The sequence below is a fragment of the Battus philenor genome, unplaced genomic scaffold, assembly GCF_028537555.1.
Source record: "Battus philenor isolate CCGP_79_NKW_IND1 unplaced genomic scaffold, ilBatPhil1.0.hap1 SCAF_2, whole genome shotgun sequence".
NCBI lineage: Eukaryota > Metazoa > Arthropoda > Insecta > Lepidoptera > Papilionidae > Battus > Battus philenor.
Window position 1 is genome coordinate 6,478,458 of NW_027181682.1, and position 22,687 is coordinate 6,501,144.

Consider the following 22,687-nt stretch of genomic DNA (forward strand, 5'->3'; position numbering starts at 1 on the left):
ACATCGCCATTTTGCAAGTCCTTTAGTAATTACTATTAAATACTAATTTCGGAATAAAGGGCTTTATTATTATTATTAATTACCATCAAACTTTCTGAAAAGGATTAATAAAACACAAATTAACAACATTGTTATATTTATTAAACAATTAGTTTTTTTAATCGCACAATAGGAGTTGCCTGTTTTTCGATAATAATGGAATCTATGCATGGAAATCGTTAATGGCGTTATAAAAATATGTTTATTCTTAGTAACACCATGCTATTAATATTCTATAACGCTTATATTTAAATGAAAACTAAGCAACATGGTAACTAATCCTATTTTTTGAGCAAACATTAATTTATTCTGCAGTTTACCTTTTTTAAATAAGTTATCAGATATTAAACTTCATCAGATAAGTACACGGTATGAGTAATTTTTATTCGTTTATGATTATTATTCCATATTAATATTTTTCTATTAGAGTGACGATTGATGAAATTATATGCAGGTTTCTATGGAGATATTTTTCAAAATTTTAGATACATTTAAACCAAATGTAAAATAAACATATTTTTATTCAATAAAAGAATTTTATTATTTCATCAATGTAGTGCCAAACCGATTTTTAAAAATAAACGTAGTTGTGTCTATGGTTTTCTTAAGCAATTTTCATTTGTTGACAAGTTTTTATCCAATAACAATACCGATATGCCTTATTTTCACCCAATAAACACTTTGCCCCTGTAAACAAAATAAGCCAAATAGCGAATGAAATATTAGGTGTAACTTTATTTCAGAACTCGTCAGTATCGTAAGGCCAATAAAAAAATAAGAATTTATAAGATTGTTTTAGAACCGAGAAAGAAAAAACTGTTTTCATTGGTCTTTCATATCAGTTTCGTATCTGTGTTTCTACAGATCGGTATTATGGTTTCATCTAGTAACTTAATATAACGGTGGTGAAATATTAAATATTATGTGTAGTAAATACTAGCATAAAATAAAAAAATGTCGACAGTTCTATTAGCTGTAGTTGCTGTTATTTTATGTATTCTTTTTCGAATATTAAATGTTAACAGCCAGCCATATAAACCTGTAATTTACGGAAAGGATAGAAATTTTATTGAAAATATTTTGTTTATCACACCATTCCTGAACGAACCGTAAGTAAAAACACAGGCTTTTAAAACTCTAAAAACTATATCTTCGTATAAAATATATATTGAATGATATTTCATATTATTTAATAATTTTACTGCTGTGGAACTAAGTACAGCTATAACATTGAAAACGGATTTATCATAAAATATTATTCTTAGATACCTGGTAATATTTATAAACAAGTGCTTCTCTTGTATTAGTTCTAATTGACTGCAATGCTATTAAGTACAAGTAATCAACTGCACTGCATAATTTTCTAAATAAAATAGTTAATAAAACTTACTTTCAACTAGCAAAACTACTATTTATTATTTATTTTGGAAGAGTAAGTCGTACAATAAAAAAGAAGTGTAATGATTATCTAGTTGTTAAGCAAAGGTTCCTATAGAAATAAAAAAAGAGCAAGAAATGTACAAGTTCTTGTGTTTATTTTAGATATTATCCTTATGAATGGGTGTGTAGTGTTGTGTAATAGTATATATGATATATGTGTGTTATAAAAGTTTTAATTTACTGGCCTTTGTATATCTTTGGATACTGCATAGCCTGCTATGGACTTAGAATTGCATTCTTTGAAAATTTAAACAAGTATTAAAATAGTTGCTGTTAGACCATTTAACATAGTAAATTCTTAAAATGGCAAGGTTTAACTTAATAATTCATAAATATAATTATTCAAAATTTTTAAATAGGTCTTATATTTAAAGAAAGTGGTGAACCCTACAGTAGTCATACTAGTTACAGTTGCATGAAAATTATGAGGGGTAATATTAAATTTAATAATGTAAGTTTAAATTGTGTGCTAATTGTTTTTAACATTTTTCAAATATATTTAATTATAAAATAACATGTGTGCACTTTTTATTGTTTAAAGAAGTTATGTATTTATTGTATGATGTTATTAAATAACTCTCAGAATTTAACTGCCATCAATGTTTTTTTGTACAAACCTTATACTGGATTAAAAAAATAAAATGTTTCTTTTTCATGATTATCATAAACAGCTGTGTATATTCTAATTTGTGATGTCAATTCTATAAATATAAGCTATGCTATAAAGAAAAATCTAATTAATATGGATGACATCATAAATGACTCATGTATTCCCATCTCAGCAATTGCTATTATTTGCAAATATTTTATAGAATTTAAACAATTTTATTGATTTTTTAGTTCTTTAACTTCAATAAACTCCAACCATTTAATCTCCTGCAAAACACTACTTTTGTTCCTGGTTCTTAATGATGTAAGATGGTCTTTCACTTGGCTATGGTGTCATAACATATCCTTTATTTCTCTCAAGACCGGCCTTCTGTACATATTTAATTAGGCATTTTAAATTTCACTTTTTTTAATATTAGGTTATTTTGAATTATGATATTTTTCTAACAGTGATGCAATTAGAACATAGTGTTCTCAGCTTGGTTGATATAATGTCTAAATGTAAATGCTGTAGTTTGACTCATATAACATTCCAAAATTGAATACACTTTTCTGTATGTATTATCATGGGCTCTTTTTTATTATTTTTTTCAAAGAGGTTTATCTTTATTTTGGGAATAGTGGTTTATTAACATTTGGTCCAATGCTATCTTATACAACTTTTTCTTGATCAGAGTTAAGATAATTACCAATATGCATAGTGTGTAAAAGTAAATAATGGATTTTTTTTATATATTAGAACATTTGTTACAGCTATACACCAACAAGATTGTGGGGATTCAGTGGTCATGTTCAGACCATACTTCATAGTCTGATTGGAAGAGTGAGGTGCCCATGGCCTATCGGTGGTAGAATATCTTTAGTTCTCCCTGATAAATCTACACTCACATATGATCTGTATGAACCAGTTGGATCTGAGCGGGAAGGTTAGTCACCTTGAATATATTTATATATATATATATATATATATATATATATTTAAAATAATCATCCAATGAAAACAAGAAATATTTCATATGAAAATCAATGTCCTAACAATAACTTTTCTTTGAGCACTACATACCTTTGGGCATTTACTTAATACTTTTCTTAATTTATTTTCATAAACATATATTTACATCTTTTGACAGGAATGTGCAACATATATATGTTCATAATACTAATACAATTTTAAATACTCATTAGGAGTATAATTTTTACGCAGCCAAAAAGTTAAAAATTAGAATAAGCCCTTTGATAAAAAGACTGCTTACCTATTCTATTATTTTGTTTTTATATAGATGTTTAAAAAATTTTTTTAGTACTTACTAATCGACCATTCCTTCGCCTTCATAGAACAAGAGCGTCATGAATAATCTAAAATGTATTTTAAGCAAATACCATATGTTATGATATATTTATTATATAGCTATACATAAATTATTAACAAAAACTGTTACTATCAATTTTTTTAAATCTAACTTATTTTTTGTTAATATTCATGTTTTGAATTTCTAATAATTTTCTTCGAAAGCATGATTTGATTAAATGTGATCGCCTGTTATAAAAGGGCTGTGTTCACATCCCTTTGATTTTTAACAAAATACTGATACTTAGAATTTTTAATACTACTACTAATACGTTTACATAAGTGAGAATTGAGAATAGATAATATCTTCATACATTTATAATTTACTTTGAGATGAATATGTTTTAAAGACATGGAGTAATGTTTGGTTTAGATGACGTGACGGTGGCGATATGCCCCGGCATCGGCAACACCTCGGAGAGCGTGTACATACGCACCTACGTGCACTACTCGCAATGTCATGGCTACAGATGTGCGGTGCTCAACCACATCGGCGCGCTCAACAGCGTGCCCGTCACCGGCGCTCGGATATTCTCTTACGGTGACTCATTTTTCAATAATTAATACGTGTGTAGTTTTATAAATAGACAGTTTTTTTAAAGTTTAAGCAACTTAAGTTTTTAGACGCAGCTACAGGAGCCTAGGCGAGTCAATTAGTCGTAGAAGTTTGACAGTAGTAGGACGCGGTAACCTACCACTTTATAATTTACCAAGAAAACCCACCTTATTAAGCATCCGTCCTTCCTTAAGGAAGCATCCATGGAAAAAGACCCTCATGTTTCATTATTATAAACAAGATACCGCGCAGTGAAATTTTTCTCCAAACTTTTAGATTTATTTTAAATTTTTTTGTCAGTTTGCGTCTAATGACAAACGTAAACTGAGTTTCCAAGCGGCACTTTACCAACCAATAAATTCTACTGGTTACGGCGCAGCTATATGTCGACTGAGAGTTAAATGAAAATGAGTCAGATGGAACTAAATCCACAATCGAACACTAACGATTTTCTATTAATACAAGCTCTCACGAGACCTAGTGATCAAGTCGGGATCCATACAGGGTATACTCTGAAATCCTAAACACATTTTTAGTCTGCCACTAAGTTTTTAACCCCATGTCAATCCATGGAGCTATCAGCTAACTCCAATTTATTATGTTCCATACATGATGGCTTAAATGCGATATAATCAGATGGCGAAGGCTTTTATATCTGCCCTCTGCTTCGACCGCTTTTACTGTGTGGCATTGGACTTCCCAACCTAACCGCTTGATGGTCTTCCAATTCGGCATAAATTTTTCAAGCCAAGACTCCTGAGCAATACATGCTTAGTCAAAAATATGATGTTTAGGCTAAGCGTTCTTGGTACTCTGATATCTGTCATCTGCAAAACAAACCACGGAGTAGAACAGTGACCTTCCGTCACCGAATAAACCTAAATATGTATAGCTAATATTGAATAAGTAATTTTTTATCATGCATTCTGCTCTGATAGCGATAAAGTTTTATGCAATGTTTTAAAAATGTATATAAATCTTAGTTATTTTTAATTATTAATTGTAACCAAATATTACTACGCGAGCAAGTGTAGACTTTAATTACGAACTGTTGTAAATTAACTTGAATGTTTGTTTGTAACTTAACATGAATTGGATAAAATATTTTTTTAGTTTTATATACATATATATATTTAACATAATAGTCATTCAACCATTTCTTTAATATGTCGTCGAATTTTTATCAAATCAGTGTCAAGGTGTTCAACTACGTTAACGCAGACATAATCGGGCGGCCTCGTAGACGATCGTAGATAGGATCCGTATCCTACCTTAGATTGCCGAGCGGTTTTCGCTGCCATCCCTAGATGCACACTCACATTACACTATACACTTACACGTGTACAGCTGCTGCGTTCGTACGAACATCTTCGTGCAACTGGAATACGTTTGTTCTGATAATAATTTTTTGTAAGTTCATGAACTCTGGAACCAAGTTCACGTAACGGAATTCCGTGAACTCGGTTCGGATGAAGCTGTAAAAGCCCTTCGGGCTAATAGCTAAAACGTCAATAGAACGTAACGCTCACATTATGCATGTTTCATAAAATATTTAAATTGTTACCACAAAATTCACAAACACAGCAATATAATTTTCTGTGACTCATTATTTATTTAAAATAAAACAAATACTTATAACTGAATATGTTTAAAAATTACAATTTAATAAAAGTTTGTTTTATAGATCATTTCTACATCGCATTAAATTCGTCTGTCTGCTAGATTAACGAAAGGTTAAATGTTATCATGAAATTTTAGCCTTTTGCACGATAACATTTTTAATATATTATATCCACATAATTTAAGTGTGTTTTTGATATTTGCAGGTCACACCGATGACTTTGGGTTCATGGTCGATAACTTAATCGAAAGATATCCAAACACGAAGTTAATTCTAGTCGGATTTAGTTTAGGAGGTAATCTGATTACAAAGTATCTCGGCGAGGACAGGAAGAGGCCTACAAATATAATAGGAGGCATTTCAATATGTCAAGGCTACAATGCAATTGAGTAAGTTACGATTCATTGTTTTTATGTAGATGTCATTTGACGCGTGTCGATTGAGCAAAAAAACTATTCTAGTACTTTCGTTTACAAATTTATTTAGTTATACATACAATGTTTTTGAGTGTAAAATTGATAACAATAAAGATTCATTATCTATACTTTCGATGGACTAAAGTAATAATTGTTATCTTTAATTTGCTGATGATTTAACATTGTAAGATTACGTCATCCGACACACAGTTACACCACATAACTAGAGGAAATGTAAGGTATTATCGTGATATGCTAATTCGGCATTAATTTACTAAAAAAAAATTAGTTCAATAATATTGCGAATAAGTTCTTGTTGCAAATATATTGTTAGTAAATGTGTATAATCAGGAATATCTGATACATTGTAATAAGTGTCCATTTTGCGTTTCGCTGTTGTAGCTGCTTTTATCTTCATTATTAGGACATATGCCTCCCCTCAGATTTCCTATAGGACCTGCACCAAACGTTTTCTAATGACCTTAATAAAGTCGTTTATCCGCCTTAGAACGTTTTAAGTATTTAAATTTTTAGCTAAATATGTAATCAGTTATTTGCGCAATATATCCTTAAAAACGTAAAGGTTTTTGGTCGCCATACGTATATAGTGTTGTAATCTCTCATCAATGTCATTTTGCAATCATTTTATCTTTAATTTTCTCGCTTTAAGGCCATGTTTATTATCTAACCGAATACGTCATTTTAAATATATTCCTCCATTAGTACATCGATTAAGGTTAGTAGCAAAGTAAATTATGTCTGATACTTGCACTCAAATGTTGTTCCGATTGACAATTGGATAAACTAACGAAGCGATTGACAACTGACTGACGAGGCCACTGCTAATGGGCGTAATAGCTATTTGGAATTGCTAGACTGAAACGACTAGTCAGAGTAAGGATATGTCTTTCAGTGAACTAAGATGCGCCTTTTTAATTGAAAAAAATATTACGAAACTTATAAAGTTTCTTTAAGCATTTCGATCCTTATAGTCATCTTATAGTCGCCAACATAGCTGATTAATTAACTAAATTAGTTAATTCAGCCTCGAAACGTGACTTGCATATTTTGCTAAGTGCAGTTTTACGGTATTTTTTATATTTGATCAAAAAGACCAAACACCGTAATAGTAAACATACGTTCAAGTTGATACTGCTTAGCGATAACAATATGCTTGTGTCGTATGTTTCAATAGAATGATTTTAATGAAAATGTTAAAACATTCCAGATCAGAAAATTATTATCGATAGATAGTATCACTTATGCTTGTTATTACGTATCAAGTGTGCTTGCTGCTACGTATATCTCTTTATAAAAATTGTAAAGTATTTTGTATGCCTCGTATTGTTACAAGCTACGGCCTTCAAATACGAACACACAAATGCCCTCTCCTCAACCAATCAAACAGTTTGAACACAAATAGATGTCGTCCGTGTTACTTATTTAGAAGTCTGATTGCAAGAAAAAATATTCTATAAATAGAAAATAATGATTTAGATTTTTTTAACAATCAATGTCAATAAAAGATCTTCAAAGATCATCTTTTTCATCATTTTTTTATCTTAGTTATCAGTAGTCTGGATTATATTGCAGTTAATACATTATGAATATATAACGGTTACAATGTAAAGACATTGCTCAGTGCCTAGTAGTAAAGGGCGTTACATACTATTTAGGTCGCGAGTGTTTTCCGGCAAGCGAACAAATTAAGTCCACGTTTCCATCAGAAGTGTAAAGATGAGTTGTTTGATAAGAGCCAATAGAATCATTCCATTACGCCGTGCAAGGCGAATGGAGTGATTCTTTTGCTTTTTAACAAACACATCCCTTGCTACATATCCTGACTCATCTCTAGCGGTAATTCAGCCTTAGTGTGAATTATGCGGCATACAACTTATCCTTTAGCTAAGCAATAGCAATCAACCAAGTCCAGGTTCGACGGCTCTCGGGCGTTTGTTTCGCAATGCTAAACAAGTTTTTCGAAGATCGAAAGCCCAGGCGGTTGTCCCCTTGATGTGGCTTTTGAGCCTAGTTGCTCCAGAGATGGTTGGCTAAAGTGATTTAAGAGTTCGGCTGCCTCCCAATCCGATGAAATAGCTGTACGTTACGGCCCGTAAAAAAAAGCCGAAAAAAAATCGTGGAATCTGCAAATGTTACTCGGGTAGATTAGTGTTAGTTTGATAAAAGAAAAACACCGATTAAAGGTACTCTCTCTCGGTTTTTGTCGGAAAAATTACATAAAATAAAAGTGATGAAAGGTACAAATTGTATGTAGAAGAAATGGAAGTGTGTACTGTTTATGACATTAGTGTTGCTAATTTGCGGTAAGCCGCGGATAGGTGGTTTACACGCAAAACATAAATTTTGACGTGGTGACGATGCATTAATTCATAGAGACAAAAATTTACGTACAAGTAGGAGATAATTTGTTGAGTAAAAGTGCGTCGAACGTATAAGAAACACTTTATTCAATATTGCTGGTCTATTGTTGCTAATCGATTTGTTTCTTGATTCTCTTCTGTCTTGTTCCTACGCTACTTTGTACTTTGTTTCTCTTGCTTCCCTTTAGCTTCTTTATTTTGCCGCAATATCTATACATTTTGAATAGTACAACTCGTAGGTGAGTGAACCCGCACAGGTCTGCTTGTGGTAGGTACTGTGCGAATGAGACAGCACTACGGTTTAATGTTTGACATATTATTGGTTGATTGAGCGATCCCCATAACTATTAAAAACAAATATACATATTTAAAATATCCATTACCAAATATTTTATATATAAATTCTTTAATATTTAGCTATATGTATTAAAGACCTAAATACATGCGCAGATAACCTAGGGATCAACGTTAATAAACTCATTAATAATTCATATTTTACATTTTTTTTCTTAACTTATATTCAGACCTGATAGTGCTTCATGTTTCAGTTGTTCATTCGCACGGAAAGCAATAATAGATCAAATGACTGCACGTGTACTACTTCCCATCCGACCGTTGCGATCGATATATAATGTATACGTTCCGTATTGTTGACTCACAAACCTCAAGCTTTGTACGATGATTACGTAATTTCTTTAAAAATGAAGCAATCACGTATATATCTCAGGAATCAGTTCATCTCAATACATTGATCATTGTGTAAATTTAAAAATGAATTGTAAATGAAAATGGTTTATATAGTTTTTTTTTTTTTAATGTAAGAGCGCAGTTCGTACAATTATTTCATTTTCATTTTCATCATCATGTCAGCTGATAGACGGCCACTGCAAGGCAAAAGTTACTCCCAAAGATCTACGCAGTGATCGGACTTACGATGCCCGTATCCAGTAAGCTAACAACAAGTAGCTAACTTGACCTTGTCGGTCGACCTAGAGGACCTGACCAAACAATTCATACATGCAAACTAAACCAGAAATCTCAAGATACTGTAGTGATTGAAATACACAAAATTTACATTGACCATTAGTAAACAAAATATCTTGTTTTTTGTTGCAACATAAGTTGATTAGATGAAAGGCATTCACCTGCAAGAGATAGCGCCGGCCCATTACGTGTTCGTACTTGTAAAGTCGTCAGGCTTAAAATTCTGAATATACTATTTATTAAAAAATAGAAAAGGACACATAGTTTTAGTGCTTAGAAAATAATAGATTTATAACATTTTCAAATTAAGCACAATTATTTTTTAATGGAATATATCGAGGTTAATTTATGTTACAAAGGTTTCAAATACTTTCCTGCATTTAAGGTAATAGTTATCCTGAAGTACCAACCACTAAATAAAAATAACCGCTATAAAATTCGTTAAATTAATTTCAGTACAATGGTGCATTTGCTGCAATGGCAAAACTTCCGCCGTTTCTATCTATACATAATGACAGACAACTACCGCAACATCATCACCAGACACAAGAGGATATTACTCAGCACCGAAATGAAAAACAGATACTCCTTAGATGAGAATATGATCGTATCTGCTGGCACGCTGCCTGATTTAGATGAAGCCTATTCGAGGTTTGCATTGATCCACGTGGTTGTGGTGTGTTGTGTAAATTAACTTTTTAATGCTTCTATAATTTATATTTCAGGCGCGTGTACGGTTTCGAGTCTGTGACTGATTTGTACAAATGGAGTTCCTCTGCATTTTATCTCGACAACATTAAAACCCCAATGATATTTATAAATGCAAGGGATGACCCTATCGTTCCCGAGCAGTTGCTGCCTATTGTAAGAGAATTCGTCAGTGAGTATCTCCTAATTAGTACTATATTTTGTAGCGTTTATATTGTTAGTATTCTTCGCCTTATGACATTAGATCGTCGTAAGCCTACATTCGTTCACCGAGGGTCTTCTGCTCACCTCACCTTCCCCTTTTCAACAGTACTGACTCTACCGGTCCGTATGAATGAAGCGTCTTGTTCTTTTTTCAGATTTTAAAGACAATGTGTCGACCGCAGCGTTTAAAATTTATTCCGTCTGAAAAACACCGAGATTCTTCATTGCACACTTTGTGACTTTTATCAAAATAACTACTCTTACTAGCTACGATTTAAATTATAACGTAATAATACTTTTTAATTTGGCACTGAAAAGCTACGTCAAGACGGTACCTTTAAAGTAGATTTCTTGCAAAAAGCCCTACTTTCAATGAAAATTGTATATATGCAATATTATCGTCTTTATAACGCAGTGTTTGTGTGCAAGTGCAGTAATCATTGCGATTTGTACACTTAGGTCCAAGGCTGCTCGCTTATATCTCGTAGTCGTTTCCTATTATACGTTTATTTTCCGTTCGCATGAGTTCTAATTAAAACACCTCCCTTCGCGAATGGTAACGGAAGCCAAAGGAGTATCTAAACCATGTTGCGTATAAAGGAAATTAAAATGTACATTTATAAGCAAATAACTGTCAATTGAGATCATCTTAAGATATCGTCCTCAGAGGTCTGTCTGCTTAAATGTAACTGGTTTGCCCTGCGATCTCTTTATCAGGTGCTATTTCGACCTGAATGCAGATCTTTTCAAGAGCATCTTATTAGATGTATTCAATTAATTTTAAAATAAGATGACTGATCTAAAATGGCTGCCCATTCTCCAGCGGAACAATTTTTGTGCCTCAAATACTCTTTACTTTTGCCTAATCTTCGTCTTCCTACTTAATACTTGCAATCTTTTGACACAAACCAGAAGAACTATGTTCGATCATTAAGTCATCTTTTTCCACTTTGTCTTTGTCACAAATCTTACTTATAATCTTATCTACATTTTTATAAAATGCCTTTATTTGTTATTAAATGATAATGTGTCTAGTACAGTATTACTAGGTTTTCCACCTTAATTTTTACACAATTAACTACTGGATATCTCTGCACCATTCTACGTTGAGTGGTAGAAAGGGCTTATACGGCATTAAGTCGGCCATTACACAATGTGTGTATAAAATGTAAATAAATATAGGTAGTTTTACGTAAGCTAACAATTTGTCGGTGCATATTTTTTAAGCAACCAGTACAGAACTTGTGTAAATGCTTTGATCAACATCTTTTTGATATACACTAACTCTACGTTACTTGATTTTTTTTAAAGATATGACACGCCAGTTTAATACTCGCTTAGATGAAATTCCTTGTATTTATTGTGATGAATATTTTTGTAACTCTATTTAGAAGAAGTAATTATTTTAGTATGTCAGAAATAACTTCATATAGGATATGTTTTTTAAAAATAATTTTACTGTTATTTTAAAATATTTATTAAGACTGTTTTATTAGTGGTAACAAATATTTTTGTCAAGTGAATGTATTATGATTTTGGTATGTCGATGCATGTACGCTGTTAAAACTCTCTTTAAAAAAATAATTTTCCTTTTTGAAGAAAGAAATGAAAACGGTAAATCTCGTCGTTGGCCTTTAGTTTAGTCTATTGGTAATTTTAGAAAATTTTAGTTTTTCTTATCCTTACGGAACCCTATAACCGGGATACTTGTATTGTCAATGTTATGGCTATTTATACACGTGCGGGAATAATAACATTCGCGCTGCGCATAACTTATAGTTCTGTTGTACTCTAGCGTCGTTACTCGAAGTTCGACGTCTATCAATAATACAATTATTCTCTCTTAGCTAAAATGTGACGTCGTTCGGGATTCGCGGGTTAACAAAAACTTAGCTACATATTATTAAATTTAACCAGCGTTAAAATCCAGTATGCGGTGATTTCACGTGAAAACAAATTTGTGGAAACCTACTTCATAACACATTAACACACTTTGCAGGTTCACATGACAAAGCCATGTACCTTGAGCTGGCTCACGGCGGGCACCTGGGATTCTACGAGGGAGGTCTAATGTACGCGAACCCGGTGACGTGGCTGGACCGCGCGCTGGTCGGCCTGGTAGGAGGGCTGCTGATGGCGCACGACAAGTGCTCGCCAAAGCCCGTACCACAAGACGAGACCGCAGTTTCGGACGACGAACCGGACCTCATCAAGTCCGCCACCATAATATACAAAGATCCGCTCGATAAACAACAAAAGGTCTGAATTGGATGCTTATACACTCCTTTGTGGCCTATTTTGCAGTAACGCAATGTGATACGGTATCACGTGATTATCTACTTTAGATTAATAGAAATAGTTCACAGTTCGTTCGCGTCTATAATGCCGAGAATCATTTATATCCGCCGGCCTAGCCACGCCTCGTGAACAAACATATGCCAACAGCTGCCGTGTATTTTATTTCCTAATAAACGCGAGCGAACTGTAATTGTGATTACTATATATTATATAGCAGATATGTATAAAATTTACAGGCCTCCGTGGCAAAGCCTAGGTGACTTATAAACCTGATGAATTTTGATTGCTATATGGCTAATCTATACAAGTTTATGTTAGCAGGAACAGTATTCGATGTATTTGTAATATTTTAGTGTGCAGTCTCAGGCTGCAATTTGTGATTTAGAGATTTGTATCGCTATTGCGTAGCAGTTCACAAGAAGAAATATTATAATTTAGAGTACAATATAGATATTATTTAAAATTGTAATAATTGAAGTAGCTGTTTACATCAGATCACATATTTCATCATCACGCTCCAGGATATCTACTGCTAGACGTCCTGGGGCTGCCTCCTCCCCTATAGATTTCTTTTACTTTATTTATACTTTGCAATGGTATAGTTTAAAAGTATAATGTTCCCTTGGCCATTTAAACTTTAAAAGCGAGGCTTTATAGGCAAGCATAAAAATATTTATTTACTTGTTTAGTATGATATGCATTGTGATGTGTGTATTTGGCCATTTAATGTAGTCTTTCAAATATGCATTTTACATGTGTTCCTTATTAATATGATTAACTTTTAATAGATGTTTGAATGTTTTGTTGCTTTTTAAATGAATGTTTAATGGAATCAGGCGTTACCTCGCGGAAGTCCATCTTAAGTAAGAAAAGGACCAATATTTAGCCACTTCCGCACATGCAGTAGTACGTGCAATGAAATGCGCCGCCCGCCAGCCCGCTGATAAATGCGTATGCGGCAAACAATGCGAATCACACAACCGCCACCGCCAAATTACTCAACACGTGTTTCACCCCTCCACGAGGCATCTTCAGGAGTTATATTACACCGATTACTGCCAAGTTTTCACTCTGTGTTTGCCGCATTTATCAGCGGGCTAGCGGGCGGTGCATTTCATTGCACGACTACCACTGCATGTGCGGAAGTGGCTAAATATTGGTCCTTTTCTTACTTTTAAATGAATGCTCTTAATGCACACATATTGAGATATTATTTTGTCTTGAAACATAGCCTGTTGCCTTGCAACATAAATAGTTTTGGGTTATAAAAATGTTTGATTTTTTTTTTCATTAATTAGGACAAATCCTAAATTTATTGAAGCACGCGCAACAAATTTTTATAACTTATTTTTAGTGTAATATTGTCTAATAAAGCAGCTGTGTAAGATTCTATAGGCACAATTATTTTTTTAAGTCTTCTAAATTGATTTAAGATCATATTCATAAAAGTTATGTATAATGTAATGCAATTTTGTTTGCAAATTACGTGTGTACTGGTTAATAGCAAAAATAATTTATAAAGAAATAAAAAATGTAGCCCACTTGGTAAATATTAATTTAACAAAAAATATCGATGGCTTGATTGAAAACAATAATTGTATATTATGGACATTATAACGCCAACAAAAACCCAAAAGATCTTTTCTTTCCGTTTTTTTGTTCTACTTTTAAGATAGCTACTTTATGAAATTTAATTTTAAAGTGACAATGTATGTAGATTTATTTTGGTGTAGAATTTTAGTTAAAGCATGAATGTCGTATACAAATAGCTTCGTTGCCTGCTTATTACATGAAAACAGAAAAATTTGCAGTTTATGTTCTATATCAGAATCTTTTTTTATTTCAACTTATACACGAATTAATATGTATTTTTTTTATTTGTTTTAGTTTAAGATTTAGATTTCTATTAAAACCGTTATTCATTATAAAGAACTCTCACAAGCTTTTGTTAAATAAAAAAATAATGACTCAGCTGTTTTTGATTTTAAATTATTGTCTTACTTATTTATGGTACTTATAAAAACTTTTGCAGACCAAATTAATGATCTCAAATTTAGCTGATTGACATGTATGTGTAATTCTACTATATTTGTTTTTGTTATCACCAGTATTGTATACTGTTAGTTGTAACTACATGTTTTATGAATGAAGCATTAAGTTTATCTATAAACAATACAATTTTCACATTACTTTGTATCCACATTTATAATCAGCTTTCCCTTATACTTTAAAAATAATGTTAATGTTGTAACATTTTTTACATTGTACAAAATTGTTACATATTTTATTACTGTTGTTATGAATTTTGAAAATGTTTGTAAAGTAGGAAGACAACATTTTCGCTTTAATAATAAAACATTTGACAAATGTTATTACTTTACTCTTGTTGTGCCCAATTTTCCTAATGCACCACTGAAATCTTCTACTGTAACTTTTTTATTTATCGAAATTAACAACCTGAACCAGTGCTGCAAAATTTTGACAATCTAATTGTGTTATTTATGTGTAATAAATGTGGCAAAAATAATACTGCGTTTTGTTTTCCATTCATATTGAAATTACTTATTACAAAAGATTGATAAATAATTATATTTCTAATTTAATAATATAAAACTTTTAGAGACGGGTGAATTTTACGCGGACTTAATACCTATAAGATATAGCTAATCTTAGTCTACTTTGTAAATGGAATATTATGACATTCTTAAACAAAACAATTTTTATACTGCAATAAAGGTAGAGGTAACAATAAATATAAAAATTCGGCAGAAATGGCAAACAAGTCTTATACAAATGTGCATTTTTTATATAAATTTATGACTAACATTGTTTGTTTATATTTTATAGTCGGTATTTTATTGTCGCCTCTCCTTCACACATTGTAAATTTGAGCAATAACAAAAAAACGAGATCAAGCAGGCATTACTTAAGTAAACAGATTCAAATGAGTATTATTATATAACCATAAATTTCATAAGTGAAATTCTAGAAAAAAGGAGTTTTTAAACATCTCAAAATTTGAAATAATGGTGATAAATATTCAAAAGTGCGCTTACAAGATTTTTTTATTTACCTAAATATTATACAATTTACATGCAATATGAATGGACTATTACTAGTATGAACATTTTCAGTAAAAATAGGTATTATTATGAATTCATAAAACGTTATGAATATTCCAAATACAAATATCACAACATTTTCCTTAAAACAAAACTTATTTCTCTTTACATGTATTCCTATCTATTATTTTAATTACACATAAATATTTAAGTATATTTAAATGTCGTACATGTGAATAATTTACATTAAAACTAAGTTCGGTGCCAAATTTATATATTTTATGGAATTATTACACATATAAAAAATTAAAGAGCATTCTTATATTTTAGTTAATTAATGGCAAAGTTAATCAAGTATGGCCACTTGGAGAGGTATTATTACCTGAACATCTGATAGATTATGTAAGGTTAAATATTAATTTGATAAATATTGATGATTTGGACAAAAATAATCTCAAAAATCTAGTTCCAAAAAAAATATCGTAATAATTTTTTTCTTCTGTATATATGTTTAATCGCTTTTCAATCGATTCTTTGTATTACAAATTACCAGCCCTTTTTGTTATAATAAAATTGATCACCATAAAAAAATCCTTATTAATATCTGCTACCAATTCTATCTAGAATAGTGGAACTCATATATTACAGTCTTTTTACAAGTCAGTTTTAAAAATCTGAGTATATTCAGAATAAATTAAAGCTTTTTTTTACATATTCTTAGTTGTTAAAATAAATTCAATTAAATGTAATTAAATCATAAGTAACATTATCATATAGTCAGCATATAGAAGCTGGATCACCTTCCATAGTGCATGCTATATTGTCTAATTTATGAGCTAGGTGCATTTTATTCTCTAATCCTAACATAATTTGTTCTCTATACTTACTGACATAGATATACAATTCTTTAAGAGCCGAGAGGGTATCAAACTCGTTTAACTGTTCCACTGAGAGCTGCTGCATTGAGGTGCTCAACTCTTGGTCTGTAACTTGAGGTAACTGTGACACAGCTTGATAAAATTGAATAACCATATCTCTATACGTGGGCAGATCTTTTGCGAAAAGAAGTTTATTGGACGGGGAGTCTTTGCAGAGGCGGTGTTCTGATAACGAACAAGCGTCCATGAAAGTTTGTGCGATCACAGAAAGAGACGAATCGACAGTTGCGGTTTTATTAATATCGAAAATAAAATCTGGGTTTTTAATGAGATTTACCCAGAAACGCAAAGGTAAGCTATTCGATTTCCATGCGTGCACTACTTCAGGGTTGATAATACCGTGTGCTCTTGCGGCGTCGTCGAACAGGTCAAACAACCATTTAACAGCAGGGGGTAATACTTCATTTACAGTAAGTATTGTACTAAAAAAGTCATCAACAAATTTATGTACGGTACCTTTGGTAGAGAGCAGTCTAGTAAGAAATATTTCGGGAATTGCTTTATGACTGTGTTCAGACGATTTGTTTATAATATGTTGATACTCAATAGGTCTGACCAAATGATAAAAGTGGACATTTTGATCGGTTATATCGCTATTATAAACTCTTATGTGTGAATTAGAGCAATAAATGCCAGTGCAGTTTTTGCACGGTATTTTATATGGGGTATTGAAACTATCATTTTGACGTGGTATCAGGGACATGATAGCGGACTCTTTGACACCATAATGAGCCAACGTGTTTAATTTTCGCCAACCATTGACTGTTTTTGTGGTGACGTCTTCATCCTGAAGAGTAACATGACCGCCTCTACCATGCCGCCATTCTAAATCAACTTCGTGGACGGAGGGTCGCATGGAAAAAGGAGTGTTTTTAAATAGAGAATCTAATATTTTCGATTTCACTTGCGATATACTGTCACAGTCCAAAACTTTACATTGAACTTTATCATCAAAATCATCCTGCACTATATGTAAAGTTACAGATTGATAATCTATTTGTTCTTTCAATAGTTTTTCTTCGGACAATGAATATCGCGCTTCATGAGTTATAGCATCTACAACACCTTTCTCAATTTGATGTTTTATAGCTTTAAATAGTAAAAACAATGAAGATCCTGCATAGTCCTTAAGATAATAATACATACACAATGCCATCCAGTTTGTTAACATTTTTTCCACAACACTCTCTGTTCTACGTAACATTAGCTGGGGATGCTTATTACATACTGACTTCTCTATTAATCGTAACAGTAAAGATTTTAGAATATCTGTTGCGTACTCCATTTTACCCATTAAAATTATCATAAGTAAGGAAGCTACATTAACTTTGTCTCTAATATTAAATGACTTTTGTGCTTCTAATGTGTCTATAAATGACAGTAGGAAACATTTGTTATTCAGAAGCTGTTCAAACTGGATCATAGCAGCATCATAATTAGTCCGAGGAGTATTTATGAACTGACGCTGTACATTTAATATTGGATGATCAGATACTCCCGGGAAAAATACTTTCATTACATAGTTAACATGGTCAAGAGTTGGAATTCCAGAATGTTCCAAATCAGCTGCCAAGTCAGACATATCAGTTTGAAGCTCTGCAAATGCCAATTTACATTCAAGTCTAACATTGCTTTCTAGAGTATCCATTTGTATTTGTATTCTTTTATATTCTCGTTCAGCTTTTGTGCTTCTCCTTCTGTACATTACAAGAACAATCATAAATATGAGCACTAGGAAGAAGGTTCCGGCAGCTATTCCCGCTATAGCCTCAGGCGGGAAATTATAATTACGAAGCAATTCATAGTGTAGATATCCAATTGGAAACCTTAAGTTTTTACCAACTTTCACTACAACTAAAGGTAAACTAATATCAGTAATTTGTACTCCATTTTCGTCTGTATTAGAAGGTTGTATTTCAGGGGGAGTACATAATAACTGTTGCATAGTCAAACTCGTTACATTGCATGGTTGGGTACCAATTGTTACCACTACATCTGATTCATCACTGGCTCTTATCAAATTTTCACCTTCTATCACCAATGGATCTCCTTTGTATGACTTTATTCTATTAGGAAACTGATAAACATGCGGATCTTCAACAAACACCATATAAGTTCTAGGAGGATTAAAATACTTCTCTAAATCATGCATAGTTTCCACATTATCCATTACAAAACCAACCTTCATGGCTATTTGTGGAGTACTTGTCTGGGACTTTGTTGCTTGTAGAATGTCATCATATTTCTTGTTTATTGCTGGGCTTGGACATTCCATTTGATTTGAATTCAGGACCATACAGGCAGTGAAGTTAATAGGAATCAATTCATTTGCATAATACAATTTCATTAAGGGTTTCTGGATAGTGTGCAAATTTGTACCATGTACTGTGATCATTCTTCCACCAGACACAAAACTTTTCAAAGGTTTTATTTCCATAATGGTTGGGTCAGCAGTGTAGTTAAATAAATCTCCATATATAGTCCTATTTGCATTATCAATGCCAACTGTTAATGTATGTATCACTCTAGGTGTATTTGCCTTTGGTGTAACACATATTAATCTGCTATTAGAAGTTTGTGTTTTATTGACAGCACATGGTAATTCATCTAAATAAGCAGAAACTGCTGAACCAATATTCAAATGCTGTCCACCAATTGCTAATTGAGTTCCACCTGATACTGGACCGAGTCTGGGGTATATACCTTGTAGTTTAATGTTTTTGTAACTAAATAATACACTTGATTCTGTGTAACCTGCATCATTTTCAACAATAACAGGTGCAACTACAGACCCATTAGAGGGACCTGTTCGACAAGTAATGCTGACAGATACTTCAAAGTCCACTATATCACATAATACATCTCCTATTCTAACTTTTCCAGTCACCTCTTCCACTCTTAAACCAAGGTTACTGCCTTCTATGGTAACAATAGTGCCTCCTTCAATGGGTCCACTTAGTGGTTTTATCATATCTATTCTTGGTTTAGGGCATTCTGTTACAGGATTGTCAAGGCAAGATTCACTATAGGAACATGAATTGCCACACCATGTACATTGATAAATAGAATTTCGAGTTATACAGAGGGAACAATCGGCATGATCTCTATGGGATCCAAGTATTTCACATTTATATAAAGTGATATTTATTGTATCTATGTAATGATTATGGTTCCAAACTACTTTAACACTCACATTGTACTCACCAACATCTTCTTCATATGAATATGTTGTTTTATCACAAACAATAAAGTGGTTTGATTCTACTCTGGCAGGTAATATCATATTTGCCAGTTCTATACTCACTGAACATTGAAATCCAGTGTGGCCAGGCTGCAAATGAGGTAAGTTTTCTACCTCCAGTTCCAATTCTTTTGGAACATTGTTAGGCAATAATATAGGTTTTTTAAACTGTCTGATCCTAGGGCAATGGCCAATGCCATGGTTAAGTAACTTTGTGGGATTGTTTTCTCCACTAATTACTGTTCTCTGACATGCACCTGTATCATGTGTGCATTTATTATCATAAATACACCAATTACATGCCCATTCACTCATAATGCAAGAATGACAAGTGACATGCTTAGCACAGTCATAAAATGCGAAATTACGAGAAACAAAGTCTTTATTTGTTTCTGAAGAGTGAACTGAGAGTGGGACATAAACATGATCTTGCCCTTGTGGTATTTTAGGTCTGTGTTTTATTTCTGGTGTAGGACAGGCTAGGCCATTTGATGTAACCGCTGCATCTATAGGAGGTGCATTACCAAAGACACATTTATATTTAGCTCCAAATGGTAATTCTGGTAGAGTTCTTATTACAAGTTGCACTGTGGTTATCTCATTAATTGAAATTCTTTCAGGTAATATCTGCTCAAAATCAATGCACTGCTGGCCAGTATATTGAGATAACCATCTGGGTGCACTCTGTGTGCCTTTTTGACACATGCTTTGTACAGTGCATCTTTTCTCCAAGGAGCACCAACCACAGTGTGGATCATTAGACTCTAGACATGATGAACAATTGCCATGTTCTGCGCATTTCTCTGTTGGTATTTGCACAATGGTATTTCTACCTAAAACATACAAAGTTTTCTGATATGGTGACAATGTTGTATCAGGAAGTATTTTTTCCCCGGGCAAAAGTGCTTCACTGAAATATTCAGAGGCTTTTTCTGCATCAATAAGAACTTTTTTCAATATTCCATTATAAGTTCCTAGAAATGCCACAGTGTGTAATCCAGTAACAGACATAGTTACAGAAGTAATCAATGTATCATTCCAATTGATTACTGATGTTGTTTTAATAGGGTATAAACCACTAATTTTAAGGCCAACTTCACAAAAGTTCAATATATTGCCTGTGGAACCTACACTTGGACATTTACCATCAGATATCATACCTGATATATATCCCATGTTACGCGCTTTAGTACTACCATTAAAACACATGTGTACATTTTCATTAAACTTAACTTCTATTTCCTGTAAAGAAAAAACACACATAGCAGATTTAGTTATTGGTTCATTACTGATACCCTTAGATGGGCTAAACAATGCAACAAGAATGGGGTCACCTGCCTCAATGCCTAACTGAGCAGCTAATTTTATTCCTGCCTTAGCTATTTTAGCATCTTGGACTAGATTATAATTGACAATTTCAATCTTACCATTAACAGTTTCCTCTTTCACATAACACTCTAATGTAACCTCAGTGTAACTATTATAATTATCATCATTTACACATGTGCGAGCTAAACGTGAGACATACCCAAGCTCCTCATTTCCAGCTAAGTGTGAATGCTTCTGAATTATTAAAAAATAGGCATAGTCACTTACATTGAAACCATACACATATTGGACTAAAAAATTGTCTCTATACTTAACATCTATCTGTATTAAACTTTGTTTAGAAAATGTGAATTGTGCCAGTTCAAGAGACATAAGGTCGCGACTGGAAATTGCAGGCACATCATGTCGATATTCACCATTATTAGTAAAAGTAGTACCAACATACAATACATTAGAGCGGTCCCAAGAATTGTATCTTTCTGGGCCTATAAAAGCGTATGTAGAAGCTTCTGCATCATTTGCGGCGACGCTCACTGGAACAAATTCCGGTTCTGCAGATATATCACCCAATTTATATTTAAGACAAGATCCCTGCGCCACTGATCCGCACGCAATAACTATCCTGGATTCTTGATCTATGACTAATATCTTATTCACATTGTCGATCCAAGTTGTTTGAATATCAGTCGATGAACATCCACTGGCATGACACATCGGATTATCTAGTTTAGGACCGGTCCGAATTACATGTATCGCTTTCAAGTCTGGGCTCAACTGGTGAAGCCAATTTATGGAACCTGCATAAACTTGTCCACTAATTTTGTCAACAACAAGGTGACAAAACTGAAATGTCTCATTATATTGAATTGGGTATTGTGATATAAACTCGTATCCATACACTATTGTGCACCGAAGCCAAAATGTTATGACTAACACTGTCAATGAAGCAGCCATGTTCACATTTTAAGCTACCTCCGTAATAAAATTCTGCACGTTTTCACAACCACGACTGTATTTTTATGGCTCATTCAACCCATTTTAATAATATAAAAATAATGTAAAAGCATACATCGATGCCGATGACATGGAATAAACAATAAGTTATTTTTTCAATACAGTTCTTAAGTTTTGGACATCAAGCTAAACACGTTCAGCCTTACAGACTATACATGTCTTTTTAACTAATTTTAATTAATTTCTTCTATTTTATTATTTATATATCTTATATTATTTTTTAATAGATAAAATGCGTAAAAATAAATGGTTTTATCTTGTCTTAGTGGACTTGTTACCGCAATCTAGTGATAAATCTTTATAAGTACAGAGCCCTTTCTAACCTGCTTTTTGAATACATTATAATCAAAAGTAAATAATTTTCTATGATCTATCATTTTAAAAAATCAATACTAATCAATAAAAATCTATTTTTTTAGGTTTACATGTCTAATTAAAATTTAAATACTATTTTGCTTATATATGTTCGAATAGAATTTTTTTGAGATTGCTTTATGAT

General features: G+C 32.5%; 2 protein-coding genes across 2 annotated transcripts; one reads left to right on the top strand and one right to left on the bottom strand.

Annotated features, from left to right (window-relative positions):
- The first annotated feature begins 872 nt into the window (after positions 1-872).
- On the top strand, positions 873-15,132 carry Hydr2 (abhydrolase domain-containing protein 2). Its single transcript, XM_068765437.1, has 7 exons — positions 873-1,148; positions 2,842-3,014; positions 3,810-3,977; positions 5,819-6,002; positions 9,851-10,045; positions 10,120-10,274; positions 12,306-15,132. The coding sequence occupies exons 1-7, from the start codon at positions 994-996 to the stop codon at positions 12,569-12,571; spliced, it is 1,296 nt and encodes a 431-aa protein (XP_068621538.1). The 5' UTR covers positions 873-993; the 3' UTR covers positions 12,572-15,132.
- On the bottom strand, positions 14,524-22,232 carry PlexB (plexin B). Its single transcript, XM_068765436.1, has one exon. It carries the CDS (start codon positions 22,126-22,128, stop codon positions 16,444-16,446), a length of 5,685 nt encoding a protein of 1,894 aa, XP_068621537.1. The 5' UTR covers positions 22,129-22,232; the 3' UTR covers positions 14,524-16,443.
- Positions 22,233-22,687: the final 455 nt, after the last annotated feature.

Bases quoted from the DNA above. Each gene is read 5' to 3' on its own strand.
- PlexB (XM_068765436.1), bottom strand. From the start codon at position 22,128: ATGGCTGCTTCATTGACAGTGTTAGTCATAACATTTTGGCTTCGGTGC.
- Hydr2 (XM_068765437.1), top strand. From the start codon at position 994: ATGTCGACAGTTCTATTAGCTGTAGTTGCTGTTATTTTATGTATTCTT. The intron at 1,149-2,841 runs GTAAGTAAAAAC...CATTTGTTACAG, and splicing joins ACACCATTCCTGAACGAACC to CTATACACCAACAAGATTGT. The intron at 6,003-9,850 runs GTAAGTTACGAT...AATTAATTTCAG, and splicing joins CAAGGCTACAATGCAATTGA to TACAATGGTGCATTTGCTGC.